We start from the raw sequence: 14,528 nt of genomic DNA, 5'->3' as shown, positions 1-14,528 counted from the left end.
CCACAACAGCAGACCCTTCTTCGCCAAAGGAACTGAGGCGGAGCGTAGCCGGAACTAGGCGGGAAGAGGCCGCGAACCAGCAGGGCGGTGCGGGGGCGGCCCAGAGCAGGAGGAAGTTTTCCCGGGACCCGCCCTGCCCTCGCGGAGCCAATGGCCGTGGAGAGCCCGCAGGAGCGAGCACCGCCCACCGCACGCCCTAGGGGGGCGGGGCCTGACTCGGGGCGGGGCCACGCCGAGGGCGGGGCAGGGAGGCAGCATGCTAAACCGGGTGCGCTCGGCCGTGGCGCACCTGGTGAGCTCCGGGGGCGCCCCGCCTCCGCGCCCCAAGTCCCCAGACCTGTCCAACGCGCCCTCCGCGCAGCCTGCCGTCCCTCCAGAAGCGCCCAGGAGCCCTCCGGCGAGGGCTGGGAGCGGGAGCTCGGCGCCCGCGAAGACAGTAGAGGCTCGAGCGAGCTTCTCCCGACCGACCTTTCTGCAGCTGAGCCCAGGGGGGCTGCGACGCGCTGACGACCACGCTGGCCGGGCTGTGCAAAGCCCCCCGGACACCGGCCGTCGCCTGCCCTGGAGCACGGGCTACGCCGAGTGAGCGTCCCCGGGAACACCCTAGCCAGGATGGGACCCCCAGCCCTTACTTAGACCCTTCCCCAGCTGGGCATCCCCGGCGCTGGGATGCGTGCCCCTGGCGGCGCTCGGCGCTGGGAACTCCCTTCTCCCAGGACCTTTGCTATCCTCTGGGCTTCGGGCTGCACCCCCTCCCAGCCGCTTCTCAAGTCGGTGCAGTCTTCCTCAGGATCTTCCAGCTCGTTGACTTCCCTCACCCGCGCCGCCTCAGGACCTTGTTCCCTTCCAGAGCCCGGAGCCCGGAAAGCGGAGGGCCCCGTGAAGGATGAGTTGGCCAGTTCTCTGTTGGGGCCCGGCAGTTTAATGGCTAGGGGAGGCGGGGCTTCAAGGAGGCTGGGGGCGCTTTTCATAGAGGAGACGGCAGCCAGAAAGATTCGCTCCCGGGCTTCCCGACCCCGGCGCCCCAGTTCCCTGTCCCTCTTACCGTTCCCCTCCCCCTCCACACCCAGAAATAGCCCGCGACACCAGGCGGCCTCAGGCTTCCCCAGGGGCGGGGGAGGGGGCCGCCCGGGAAGCAGGAGGGTCCCCTTTGAACGCCCCTTGGCGGGGGGCATTGCGCTGGCCAGACAAAGTCGCGGACCCCCGGTCGGAGTGGCGGGAGCAGCCGGCTTGCTCCCAGGCCGGGTGTATTTTTAATGCATCTACTGGGAAAGCAGAGCTTTGAGGGAGACGGGGGCGCTGAGGTCGCTGAGGGTGGTGGCTGGTAGACCCGTGGCCCCACCGCCAGCTCCTTTAGCTTTCTATCTGAGAAGAGTTGGTGGCTTATGTGGCTTCTGCGCAGTCCAGGTGGGCTTCCACCCCTACCCTATTTCAATTCCTCTTTCCCTATCTGGGCTGGAGCACTGCCTCACTGCCAAAGCAGCAGAAACTTTCACTGGAAGATTTTAAGATAAAGGTGGGTGTGCCCATGAGGGTGGGGTGCTGTGGACCAGGCACTAGAAAAGTTGACTAGGCTTCAGGGTGGGATGTAGGGTCTTGGCAAGCAGGATAGTAAGACCTCCTGCCGCCCCTGTCCAACCCTTTCCCCAGCAGCCCACAGGGGTGCCCCCTTTGCAGGGGATGGGGGAACTGAGGCAGGCAGGTGCTGCTGCTGGCTTTTCTGTGAGGCGGTGGGGCCCGACACCCAGACAGTACTCCTCGTGCCTTGCCCTGTCTCCCTTCCCCTCCTCTTTCTGGCCTGGATCCCAGGTGGCTGTGACCTTTCTCAGTTTGGCCAGCAGGCTAGAGAGGGTGTGTGTGTCTAAGGTGGGGGTTATTCCAGGACCTGGTCTGGTGTCCAACCTGATGTGGTCACTCTGGCCTGGCAGGGTCATCAATGCTGGCAAAAGCCGGCACAATGAGGACCAGGCTTGCTGTGAAGTGGTGTATGTGGAAGGTCGGAGGAGTGTTTCAGGGGTACCTAGGGAGCCTAGCCGAGGCCAGGTAAGCCCCCACCCCAGCCCCTAGCCTCCAGAAACCTGGTCACATCTCTTCCGGGGGATTCTAGGCATCTGGTTTTAAATCTGAGACATGTGGAAGACCTAACTCCTAACTCACTAGCTTTCTACCTCTGACACAGAACCTTTATGTGGCATTTGAACAGTTAGAATGTCAGTATAAATGTTCAGTTTTCCACTTAGAATATAGGTACTACTGTATTTATGGATGGTAATTAATTAATTACCAATATTTATTTTTGCATATTTTATCCTTGGAGTTTGGCTTTTTTGATGCTTTTCTTTCTGACACATAATAGGCCCTTGGTAAATGAGTGAACAAATCTAATTTGCCTTTAATGCCAAACTCTGACCTCCTCTCGGATGTTTATATGGATGCCCCAGAGTCTTACATAATACAAGCCACACACACACACACACACACACACACACTCTCTCTCTCTCTCTCTCTCTCTCTCTCTCTCTCTCTGTCCCCCCCCCCCCCCCCCTCACCTCCAACTTTTCCTCCACCAGGGACTCTGCTTCTACTACTGGGGCCTGTTTGATGGGCATGCAGGGGGCGGAGCTGCCGAAATGGCCTCCAGGCTCCTTCATCGCCACATCCGGGAGCAGCTAAAAGACCTGGTAGAGATACTCCAGGACCCCTCGCCACCTCCCCTCTGCCTCCCATCTACCCCAGGGGCCGCAGGTTCCTCTGATCCTTCTCACTTGGTTGGTCCTCAGTCCTGCTGGTCTTCGCAGAAGGAAGTGACCCATGAGAGCCTGGTAGTGGGGGCGATTGAGAATGCCTTCCAGTTTATGGTGAGTGGGTGGTCCTGGCAAGAGCCTGCTAGGCAGTCACTCTGGTCAACTCTGGATGGGGATCAAGTGGCCTAAGTGGGTGACCCTGAGAACCCACAACACCTTTGAGGGCCTGAGCAGAGCTTGGTTCAGTAGGGAGGGAAGGAGTAGTTAGCTATACCCATGTCTTCCCTCCTCTCCTCCAGTGTGGCTTGGCTGGGCCAGTTTATTTCTGCAGATGGGGGCGGTGGTTGTGTGCCTGGAACCTCTTCTTCATTCACCCCTTTGACCCTCCTTCACGTGGCAGGATGAGCAGATGGCCCGGGAGCGGCGCGGCCACCAAGTGGAGGGGGGCTGCTGTGCACTGGTTGTAGTCTACTTGCTAGGCAAGGTGTATGTGGCCAATGCAGGTGACAGCAGGTATGGTGGGGGGGTTGAAAATGCCTACAGGGGGTCCCACTCTCTGGGATGGGGGCATAGAAGACAGTGAGGTGGTGGGCTTTAAAAATCAAAAACTGGAGGGAGGGATGGGGTCAGGAGCAGTTACAGACATAAGGAAGGACCGGAAATAGCCACAAGGGGAGGAAAGATGGGGGTCTGGGTGAGGAACCCTAAGGGTCATTATGGGGAAAGCCTGGTCTTTCTGGAATTCTCCACAAGGGGGCTGAGGAGAGCCAAGCCCAAACCTTTTCTTTCTCTGGGCAGAGCCATCATTGTCCGGAATGGTGAAATCATTCCAATGTCCCGGGAGTTCACCCCGGAGACTGAGCGCCAGCGTCTTCAGCTACTTGTAAGTAGGAACTAAACGCTCTACTCCCATTCTTTGTGGACTCTGTGGCTCTCTGTAGCCTATGTCCCCATCCCTACTGCACAGACAGCTCCTCATCTGCTCACTGGGAAGGCTATTCTGCAGACTACGGCTGACCTGGTGGAACATGTAGGAGGAAGGAACGTGGGTTACTCCAGTGCTCCCACTGTGGCCCCAGCTGAGGAAGGAAGTGGAGTCAGAAGTGGGGAAAGGAAATAGCAAAGGCCCATGAGAGGCAGTGTGGCTTAGTGCTTTAAAGTCCTAACTCTGGAGCTGGACTGCCTGGGTTTGAATCCCAGTTTGAGTACTTTGCTAACTGATCATCAGACGGTTCCCTTGCAACACTAGTTCCTGCCTTAAGGGTTGTTGTGAGGGTTAAAATGAGCTCGTATACATTAGTATTAGAACAGCGCGTGGTACATGGTAAACTCCATTTAAGGCCCTACTGTAATTAACATCTATACACCAGGGTGTGCTATAAGCCTAATGCTCCCTGGCCTCTGCTCTTGTCCGGCCACTCCCAACCTCAGGGCTTCCTGAAACCAGAGCTGCTAGGTGGTGAATTCACCCACCTTGAGTTCCCCCGCAGAATTCAGCCCAAGGAGCTGGGGCAGAGGATGCTGTACCGGGACCAGAACATGACCGGCTGGTAACACTTCCCTCAGAGCTGGGGCACGTTCCCATGGCAACACATCCAGTCCCTCACCAGCAGCAAGGTGGAAGCTGGAGGCTGGGCCAGGCTGGGGGTTGGGGGGATGTGGTCCTTCTTAGGGGTTTGTGTGAGGGGCATGGCTCCTAGGGGAGGGGGGGCTTTGATGCCTGGGTGATGCCTCCTCTACTCCCCCCTCCCCAGGGCCTACAAAAAGATCGAGCTGGAGGATCTCAGGTTTCCTCTGGTCTGTGGGGAGGGCAAAAAGGTAAACTCCACGGTAGAGGTGGGAGAGGGCAGGAGGACCCACCACAACTTGTCTAGGGAGGTGGAGGTTCTATCTGAGGGTAGGGGTGGGAGGGCCCACAGCTTTGGAGCCTGGGAGAGTGCTGTGGCAGCACCCACACTCATTCCCTTTAGGCTCGAGTGATGGCCACCATTGGGGTGACCCGGGGCTTGGGAGACCACAACCTCAAGGTCTGCAGCTCCACTCTGCCCATCAAGCCCTTCCTCTCCTGCTTCCCTGAGGTGAGCCGAATGGGGGCTACCTCAACCATTCCTTCCCTCCTCTGGGGGCCTCAGGCTGGCTTCTTACCAGGGTCCTTTTGTCCCCAAGCTCCTTCTTCACTCTCTTCTCCCACCAGGTACGAGTGTATGACCTGACACAGTATGAACACTGCCCGGATGATGTGCTAGTCCTGGGAACAGATGGGCTGTGGGATGTCACCAGTGACTGTGAGGTAGCTGCCACTGTGGACAGGGTGCTGTCAGCCTATGAGCCCAATGACCCCAGCAGGTAGGAGTTGTAGGGCAGTGGGGGGATGACAGTGGGGAAGGTAGGGGCAAAGGGAAGCAATGCTTGGGGACCCACATGAGGGCCTGTGTATCGATCTTCCCATTTACATGTTGGTACATGAATGTGCACATGTGCTCCTGGCAGGTACACAGCTCTGGCCCAAGCTCTGGTCCTGGGGGCCCGGGGCACCCCCCGGGACCGTGGCTGGCGTCTCCCCAACAACAAGCTGGGTTCCGGGGATGACATCTCGGTCTTCGTCATCCCCCTGGGAGGGCCAGGCAGTTACTCCTGAGGGGCTCAGCCCTGACCCTGCCCCCACCATCCTAGCCTCTCCATGCTTACCCTCTGCCAACCCAAATCAGAAGTTGTCTCCCTGACCTTCTTTAGTGCCAACTTAACTGAAGAAGGGGTGTCAGTTAGATCCAGAATTATAGCTAATGGCAAATAAACCACATGGATAAAACGTGTGTCTTTATTTTCTTTGATTAGAAACTGAAAGGCCCTTTCAGGTGGTGGAAAGAACCCCCCAAAGCCGTCCTAAATATGTAGTGCTCCCAGGCTCCTTCTTCCACCCACTCCACGTGCTCTCATCCATGTCCATGGCTTCATCCACCTGCTGGCGTTTTCCAAGTCAGTATTTCCAGCCCAGGTCTTTCCTGAACTTGATGTTCACATAGCTTGTCTCCTGAACATCTCCTCGACATCCCACAGGCACTTCAACTCAACGTATGTCAGAATCCACCATTTCCCTACAAACGCGTGCCTTCTGGTTCACCATGCCAGTGGGCACCAGTTCATCGGCTCAAGTTAGAAATCTTGGAGTTGGTCACCTTTGGCGTCTGTCTTTACTCAGCAAGTGAATCAATCACTACATACTGTTGATTATATGTTACAAAATATATTTCGTATTTGTCCCCACCCCTACTGTTACTACTACATTAGCCTCCTAACTCCACGCCCCTGTATGCCCCAATGTGACCTTTCCACAGTGTGAATCTGATTGGTTATTCCCTTGAGAGAACATTTCGGTGGCTTCCTAGTGCACCTAGACCAAAATCAACACTCAACTCTTGAGTATGGCATACAAGGACATTCATAATCTAGCCACTGCTTCCTTCTCCAGCCCCATCTTTCAGCCCCACCCCCACCCTCCTGGGGGTTCCATAATTCTTTGGGCCTGTTGTGGCTCCAACTCATTTAACGTCTACACATCACCTTATCTGGAACACTTCACCTGTCCTTCGGGGCTAGGTATCCCACAGCCCATGCATGCCCCCACTACAGCCACTGCCGGCTGTAATGTAACTGTCTACACTAGGAGTGGGTATGGGGGCGCCTGGGTGGCTCAGTTGGTTAAGCGACCTACTCTTGATTTTGGCTCAGGTCATGATCTCATGGTTCATGAGATCGAGCCCCATGTGGGGCTCTGTGCTGACAGTGAGGAGCCTGCTTGGGATATTCTCTCTCTCTCTCTCTCTCTCTGTCTCTCTGCTCCTTCCCCACTCTTTCTCTCTCTCAAAATAAATAAATATACATTAAAAAAAAAAGTAGTGGGTATGGAGTAGCAGTTAAGGGCAGAGGCTCTAGAGTCCAGCTGTTTGGGTTCTGGTGCCAGACCTACCACGAGCTCTGCAACCTCTCTGAGCCTCAGTTTGCTTCTCAGCAAAACGGAGATAGCAGTGCTACCTTCTAGAATTGTAAGACTAAAGTAGTCCATGTGTGTATGTAGACCCAGGTGCATGTAATAAGGGCTCAATAACTTGCTATCTTTAAGTTGTTTGTATTCCAAATTTAGACTGTAGGTTCTTTGAAGACAGAAATCAATTTGAACTGAGCACATAGGTCTCCACTCACACGCAGCATGTTTACTGAGCCAGTTAAGAGGTCTGGGGACCAAACTTCTCTGGACCTCAGTTTACTCATTTATCAGATGTGTGGGTTGCACTTCAGATCTTTAAAATCTGCGTGACTGCTGACATTCATTCATTCAGCGATTATGTCTTGAAAACCTGTTGTGTGCCAGGCAGTGTGCTAGGCAGTGGTGAGGGATGGGGGGTGGGGAGAGCATAAAGGACAGCAGGGAGAGAGCACCAACTCTGGAGCCACACAGGCCTGTCTGAATTCTCAGGTACATACTAATAGCAAAAATTTGGGCAAGCTACTTCTCTGAGCCTCAATATCCTTACAGGCAAACGGAGATGGGTATACTTAACCCAAAGATCCATGATGAGTATTAAAAGGGCCGAGCTATATAGCGTATAGGTCACAAGCTAATGAAATATTGGTAGGCTTCCTCACCTTCCAACCTTCTCAGCCACTTCAACAGGAAAAGAGATACCCGTGCAGGTAAATACCCAAGGCGACATAATGGACCGGGGCAGTGTCAAGGCGACATAATGGACCGGGGCAGTGTCCCTAGCGGCACCGAAATAATGCAATGGGGATGGAAGCTGACTTCCCAGCTGGGGATCAGAAAAGGTTTCAAGGAGCGCCCTTTGAGGGGTCCACAGTAATTGGACTCATGGAAACTCCAGGCTGGGGGAAGGACGGGCATTGTGAAGTGGAAAGGTGACCTGGGTCTCAAAGGATGTGAAAGGTCCTCAAGGTTGGGGCGTGATGTTGAGCGGTACTTACTCCGCAGGATTTTACGAGAGGAGGGCGGGCGTCTTCCGCAGCCCCCCTCCCGCGAGGTCCCGGGGCGTGTAGGCGCCGGTGGCCGGTTGGCCACGGGAGGGCAGCAGCGGCCCTTTCCGACCCCACCCCGAGTGCCTCGCAACTTTCCCGACGCCGGCCCACCCCTGGGGGCTGGAAGGCGGAGCAGAGACTGAGTCCTCGAGGGGGCCCACCCGCCGCCCACTCCCCAACCCGCCCGGCATCCCACCCTCGACCCCCGGCCAGCGGCGGGGGCCAGCAGCTGTGGCCCCCGGCTGGGCGGTGGGCGGGCAGAGCCAAGGGCCGCCCCCGGCCGGTCCCTCCCCCAGCCGGGTCCGCCCCTCCCCGCCGCTGCGCTGAAGGAGGGCGGGGCGGGCCCCCCGGGTCAGTCTCAGCCTCCCGCATTGGCCGCGCAGCTGGAGGCAGCGGAGCGGAAGGTACCCGGGCCGGGGGCTAGGGTGGCGGGGCGTCCCAGGAACTCGACCCCGGGAGAGCACTTTCGCTCCCCTCCTCTGGGCCGGAGCTCCGGGCGCCGGCCGGGGAGGGGGCTTTGGACAGAGCGCGGGCCGCCCTCCTTCCCTCGGGACGCGGCGTCTGGGCTGTGCGGGGGTCGGGCCCTCTCGGCCCCTCCCTGGGCTGCAGCGAGGGCTCCTCCCCACCCCCCCTGCTCCGGGAACTGCCCCGCAGGGCCTCTCGGCTCCTGTGTCCGAGCCTGGGTCCCTGCCTTTCCCCTCCCGGCTTCCCGGAACCTGCCCCGCCGGGCGAGAAGCCAGGAGGCAACTTGGGTCTCCGCGAGGGAGCCCAATTCCAGACGCTGTAGCTCCCAAGCTGGGCGGCCCGATGTGGACCTGGGGTGGGGTGTGGGTCCGGGCACAAATCCGGGTGGAGGTGGGAATTCCCCCAGGCCAGGCCGGTGGAATGGCGGGAATAGGGGCGTGGTGTGGCCAGTGGGGGCTGCCACTGCTCAGAGAGGTCTGGACACCTCCCCAGAAGCTTCCTGGAGTGTGCCTGGGGCGGGAGGTAGGGGAGATTGGGAAGCATCCAGCTCCTTTTTGTGTAAGTAAGAATCTCCTCCCTTCCAGACCCCTCCCTTACACTCCCCAACCCAGGATTATCCTGGGGCTTTGGGCTGGGAGGATGCAAGGCTGCGTCCTGTTCTCACTTCTGGTTTTAAAGTTGAGGTGGTATCTGATTCCTTTCCTAGACCTTAGGGCTGATCCGCTTTGTACAGCCTACCTCTGGTTCATCTGGAAGTCTGGAGAATGATTGAGGAGATGTCTGGTCTCAGGGAAGGCTCCAGGAGCTTCAGGCTCCATTCCAGCCTCTGTGTGGTGTTTGGTTGCCCATCTTAGGGTCAGTGGGGCAGTTCTTCTGGGGCTGCCTCTAATAGGGAGCTGTTGTCCTTGCCATGCTGGCCTTGGGCCTGGTGTCCTGGCTTGGCCTAGGCCAGCTGCCCTTCTTGCCCAACTGAGAGCCTGAAGGGAAAGTCTTCTAATTGAGCTGGGGGCTTCCGAGTACTTAATGCATGCCCTTGCCCCTGAGTTCTGGCCTGTGGCTCCCACCATGGGGTGTCATCTAAACTGTCCTGCTGCAGGCAGGTAGTGGCATCCTCACACCTAAACAACTGGTACTCACCCTGGTGGTGACCGTCTTTCATCAACACTGCCCATCCCAGGCGGGGCTACCCCAGCCTGTTTGTTTGTTGTTTTTTTTTTTTTTTTTCCACACAGCTGGACCAATGAAACCAGTGGGAGTGGGTGGGGGGAGTTGATCACCTGGGCAGAATTTCCAGGGAACCCCCTTTTTGAAGGTGGTTTCCAGTTTTGGAGGAGATCGGCTGGCAGGATGAATGCCTTCTTGCCTGTCTTGGGGTATCAGAGAGAGAGCCCCTTTTGTGGTGGGAAGTGTGTGGCTGTATCCTCTGAACTCCTATAAATTCTCTCTGACTCATATCCACTTCCTCTCATCCCAGTTTTGTACGTGTGTGTGTGTGTGTGTGTGTGTGTGTGTAGGAGCGGGAGGCCACCCAGGATCCTACTGTTGAAGAGAACTAGCTTTGGGCTTGGAGAATTCGCTTTCCTAAAAGGCAGACCAAAGCCAGGCTGTGAGGTGGTGGTATGTGGGGAGTACAAGAGTTCAGCCCAGTTTGACAGGATGTGGGACTGAGAGAAAAAGCCAGGTCTGGGGCAGAGATCAGGTTACCATCCCCTTCTCTCTTAACTACTCCTTGCCTGGCTGGTGCTGGGACTGGTCCTTGTTAAGCTCTTTTTTTGGGAGCTCCTCCCAGCTCAGGCTCTAGCCCCCTCCCCCTTCCCTACAGCCTCCACCGCCTCTCAGCTCTCAGAGCCCGCCCCCTCTTCCTCCGAGGCTGGAGGCCTGGGAACCTCAGCCGGCTGGAGGTCAGCTCCTCTCCCCAGGGAGGGAGGAAGTGAGGCTCAGCTCAGGGGCAGGGAGGCTGGGTAGGTGTGATGAACTGTGCAGATGCTTGCTCTTGTGTGTTAGGGGCCGGGGACATATGGAAACCTCGGGAAGCTGACTCCTCGCCCTGAGTCACAGGGAGGGGTGGGCAGGGCCTTGGGGTGAGCTGGACAGAGGAGAGGAAGGGGCTGGTCCGCGGGGTGGGTGGAGGTGATTCCCTAGTGGATTATTCTCAGTCACTCTGCTGTGGTGGATGTGTGGCTCCCTACAGTGTGGTCATTGTCCCCTGCCTGGGGCTGAGTGACCCAGTGTTGCTGCCAGGCCCAGAAGGAAGGGGGGAGGAAGGCAGACTGCCCGAATGTGGGCTGTGGGCACTGCCGGGACTGAGCCTTCTTTGTGTGACTCGGGGCTGGCTTTAGGGACTGGGATGGGGTGGGCCAGGGAAGCCGGTTGGCCGCTGCCACTGCCCTCTGGGTTTCCTTCTCTCTGCTCTCTTTCCCATCTCTGGAGTGATACGTAGAAAAGGCTCTAACAGAGTCTCAAGTCACACAGCCCTGCTTTGAGTGCCATCCCTGCCACAGCTCTGAACACACATTATAACCTCACAGAGCCTGTTTCCTAGTTTGGCAAAATGGGAAGCACACCATCGATCTTGCAGGGTTCTGGGAACTGAAGGAGATGATTTTTGTGGAAATGCTCAGCATAGTTTCCCTTATCCACCTGCCACCTCGTAGCTGGTTCTACTAGCCTGTGGTCTTGGAGAGGATGCCTCATTTGTGACTGGGCAGGCAGGACTTGTCCTGAGTGAGGGACAATGTGTTCTTGATTGGACCCTAGCGATTATTAAACTTTAGAAGTATCAGAATCCTGGTAACAAAGTCTGACTTGAAGTCCTGATATGTATAGCAGATAAAAGCTGGCCCTTCCAGACATGTCCCTGATCCCCCCTCTTAAGTGTCTAGGGTCCTACAGTTGGTGGATTAGATCAGAACTCCTGTTTTCTGGCTCCCTGATTCTTCCACCTCCCACCTCTGTATTCTAATCCGTCTAGGGAGACCTGTCCCTGACCCTCAGATTAGGAATTTCAAGCTCAGTTGACTGAACGATTGGTTCTTGGCAAGAACGTGCCTGGGCAAGCCCCTATCCCTCCCTTCCCTCTCTGCTGGAAGCCTTGGTTTCCAGGTCTTGGGGGGCCCCAGAGAAGTGTTTTTGGATATATTGGCTTTTCCCTACATTCTCACTGCCTCTTCCCTGCCAGCCCCAGCCATGGCTGCAATCAGAAAGAAGCTGGTGATTGTCGGAGATGGGGCCTGTGGGAAGACCTGCCTCCTCATTGTCTTCAGCAAGGACCAGTTCCCAGAGGTCTACGTCCCCACTGTCTTTGAGAACTACATCGCAGACATAGAGGTGGACGGCAAGCAGGTGAAGGCCAAGAACCTTCCCCGTCTCCCCCTAGGAACCCCGCCCCCTCCCTTTGGACCTTGGATGTCCTGCCTCACCACCCATGCCCTTGCTCCACTCTCCCTGCTGGAGCCAGTACAAGTTTAAGTGAAACTTTAGTTTTAGGAAATTTAGATACACCTCCTTCTTCTCTACGCCCTGGCTCTATAACCCGGGCCCAGTCCTTTTGCCTCTGAGCTTAAGCTCCTTTGATGGCAAAGTGGGGATAGTGGTCAGGCCTCCTTCAAAGGTTTTTGTCACTTAAATCAGATAGCGGTGCTCACGAGGGAGCTCATAAACTACAGAGATCAAGCACCCATGTCTCAGGATTTCTAAGACCTCACCTTATTTACATTGTGTGATGGTGATTAGCGCTGTCCCTGGCATGTAGCAAGTGCTCAATAAATGTTGAGTGAGCCACAAGGACCAGTGGTTTCAGAAGAGGACCTCTGGGTGGCAGGGGAGGGGTGTAACTGGGGCCCTCAGGCCAGCTACTCACTGGGCCTATGCATCAGGTGGAGCTGGCTCTGTGGGACACGGCCGGGCAGGAAGACTACGATCGCCTGCGGCCTCTCTCCTACCCGGACACTGATGTCATCCTCATGTGCTTCTCCATCGACAGCCCCGACAGCCTGGGTGAGGTGGGGGTGAGGGCGTCGGAGAAAAGGCACTGGGAACCCCTTGGAGTCAGCCAACCAGAGGTAGCTCTCGCCTCAGCTCCTGTCAGCCACCATCAGAGGCCGAGGCCGGGGGGCTTGGGACAGGGCCCTGTCAGCCTCCTGCACTGTGGTGACTCTGGCCCTGGGGAGGGCTCCAAGGGTGTACTGTGGGGGCAGAGGGGCTTTGAGCTGTGAAAGGGACTGTTGTGCTGAAGAGCCTCTAACACTGCTGGGGGGAAAGAAGGGGACCCTGGGGGGAGCTTTCTAGCCTAAGTGGAGGCACCAACACCTGTCGGGACATGTCTGTGCAGAAAACATTCCTGAGAAGTGGACCCCAGAGGTGAAGCACTTCTGCCCCAACGTGCCCATCATCCTAGTGGGGAACAAGAAGGACCTGAGGCAAGATGAGCATACGAGGAGAGAGCTGGCCAAGATGAAGCAGGTGGGTGGGGCTGCCAGGCCTGGAGCCCCCGGGACAGATGACCTCCTTAGGGTCTTCTCTCCAGTGGACTTCCCAGTGAGGCAGTGGAGGCCCACCTCCTACTCCCTGGCGAGGAAGAATGAGAAGGGCTCTTGCTCTCCGCTACCATACCTGATGAAATTGTCAGAGAATGCAGTGATTTGTCCAGGGTCACTTGGCGTTTTAATTTATTTGCTTCCATTCTTTGGGGGTTGGGGCTATTAAGAAGAGGAACATCCCTGTCTTCAGAGGCAGCTTCTTATAATAGATCTTTTGCTTGAGGCGTGGGCTGACTCCAATGCCGGTGGGCCCGCATGGCCGGAAGGCCCAGAGTGAGGGAGCTGGCTTACCTGGTAGGTGGCTCTCTAGCCAGAGGCCAGGATAAAGAATATGGACTCTCCTACAAGGATAGTTATGGCAAAACTTTCAACCGGGGGGCAGATATGGTCACGTCTGTGCGTTAGAAAAATTTTGGCAGCCGTAGGGCACTTATTGGAAAAAAGCGAGAACGGGCGGGAGACTGGTTAGGAGGTGCTGGATGCTCAGGCCAGAGAAGGGTGTGCCATGGGATATAGGGCTGATGGAGACATCTGATGTAAACATTAAGAGTCTTGGGTCCTGGCCCAGAAACTGCCCAGGGCTGGAAGATGCATTTGTCCTAGTCACTACACTCACGGCTAAAGTGGGGAGAGGTGCACTTAGCCACCAGCTTCCTTTAACCTCTCGACTTCTGTCTTCCCAGGAGCCCGTGCGATCTGAGGAGGGCCGGGACATGGCAAACCGGATCAGTGCCTTTGGCTACCTCGAGTGCTCGGCCAAGACCAAGGAGGGGGTGAGGGAGGTATTTGAGATGGCCACTCGGGCTGGCCTCCAGGTTCGCAAGAATAAGCGCCGGAGGGGTTGTCCCATTCTCTGAGACCCGCAAGGCCTCCCCTGTTCCCCCCTTCCCTTCATAGGGTTGCAGAGCTGCCCACCTCCTGGCCCCATCCTCTTAGGGCTCCTTGCCGAAGGCTCCCTTTTCAGTTCCTTCCAGCCCAGGACTGCATCTGAATTTCTGAATTTTGCCAGCCCCCCTCCAGCAACCCCGTGGTGCTGGTGCTGGTGGTGGCGGCCTGGCCCTCCCTCCCTATACTCTGGAACCTAGGGCAATTCCCTGCCCTTCCAAGAGCAGAGTTCCTCCTCCTGCTGCCTTGGTCCAGGGGTGGGGCTCTTGATCCCTTCAGCCTTCCCCGTAAGATCATCACACACCAGCACTTTATACACTTCTGGCTCCCGGGAGTGTCTGGGGTAGGGGACTTGGAGGCTATAACCCAGAGCCCCGGGCCCCTGACGGTTCTGCTTTGGACTGGGGCCTAGACTCTGGCTCTTCTTGGCGGGGGGACACGAATAAAGGCCACAGGCTCCAACATGTGTGTGGCAGCTTCCTGTCTTTCTCTCCTGGTCCCTGCCTTGGCTGTGAGCCGAGAGTCCCATCTCTCCCAAGGTGCTTGCCAGGCTGGCCCCCGGTCTGCAAAGGCAGGACTCCCGGGCAGGCAGGGCGGAGTCTTGGAGCAAAGGATGAGGTCATGCCTGGCTCTGGGCCTCGGAGGCGGGTGAGGGGAGTGGTCTGAAGCAGGGGCTAAACTTAGAAGCCTGTGGGTGGCTTCCTTGTGGCCTCCCACTGGGTTTCCTCCCCTGGACCTGGGGCCCGGGTTCCTCTCTGGCTGGGAGGAGTAGGGCCCTGGGCAGGGTGTGATGGTCCCACCCTCCCCTCTGGGGTCGCTTTGGAGAGCTTGGGAAGGCCGCAAGGCCAGAGGGGGCCAGGCTGAG

General features: G+C 57.1%; 2 protein-coding genes across 2 annotated transcripts; both read left to right on the top strand.

The window, feature by feature from the left end:
• Positions 1-5,553, top strand: PPM1J (protein phosphatase, Mg2+/Mn2+ dependent 1J). Its single transcript, XM_030326646.1, has 10 exons — positions 1-582; positions 1,929-2,043; positions 2,571-2,858; positions 3,145-3,257; positions 3,543-3,627; positions 4,176-4,294; positions 4,499-4,562; positions 4,715-4,822; positions 4,939-5,090; positions 5,235-5,553. The coding sequence occupies exons 1-10, from the start codon at positions 257-259 to the stop codon at positions 5,380-5,382; spliced, it is 1,518 nt and encodes a 505-aa protein (XP_030182506.1). The 5' UTR covers positions 1-256; the 3' UTR covers positions 5,383-5,553.
• Positions 5,554-8,077: 2,524 nt separating this feature from the next.
• RHOC (ras homolog family member C) lies at positions 8,078-14,125 on the top strand. The gene is made up of 5 exons (XM_030324654.1): positions 8,078-8,179; positions 11,419-11,582; positions 12,116-12,236; positions 12,571-12,701; positions 13,462-14,125. Exons 2-5 carry the CDS (start codon positions 11,427-11,429, stop codon positions 13,633-13,635), a joined length of 582 nt encoding a protein of 193 aa, XP_030180514.1. The 5' UTR covers positions 8,078-8,179; positions 11,419-11,426; the 3' UTR covers positions 13,636-14,125.
• Positions 14,126-14,528: the final 403 nt, after the last annotated feature.

The sequence above is a fragment of the Lynx canadensis genome, chromosome C1 (assembly GCF_007474595.2).
Source record: "Lynx canadensis isolate LIC74 chromosome C1, mLynCan4.pri.v2, whole genome shotgun sequence".
NCBI classification, from domain to species: Eukaryota; Metazoa; Chordata; class Mammalia; order Carnivora; family Felidae; genus Lynx; species Lynx canadensis.
Note: the sequence above shows the minus strand (reverse complement) of the source record. Positions and strands in the feature narration are given on the sequence as shown.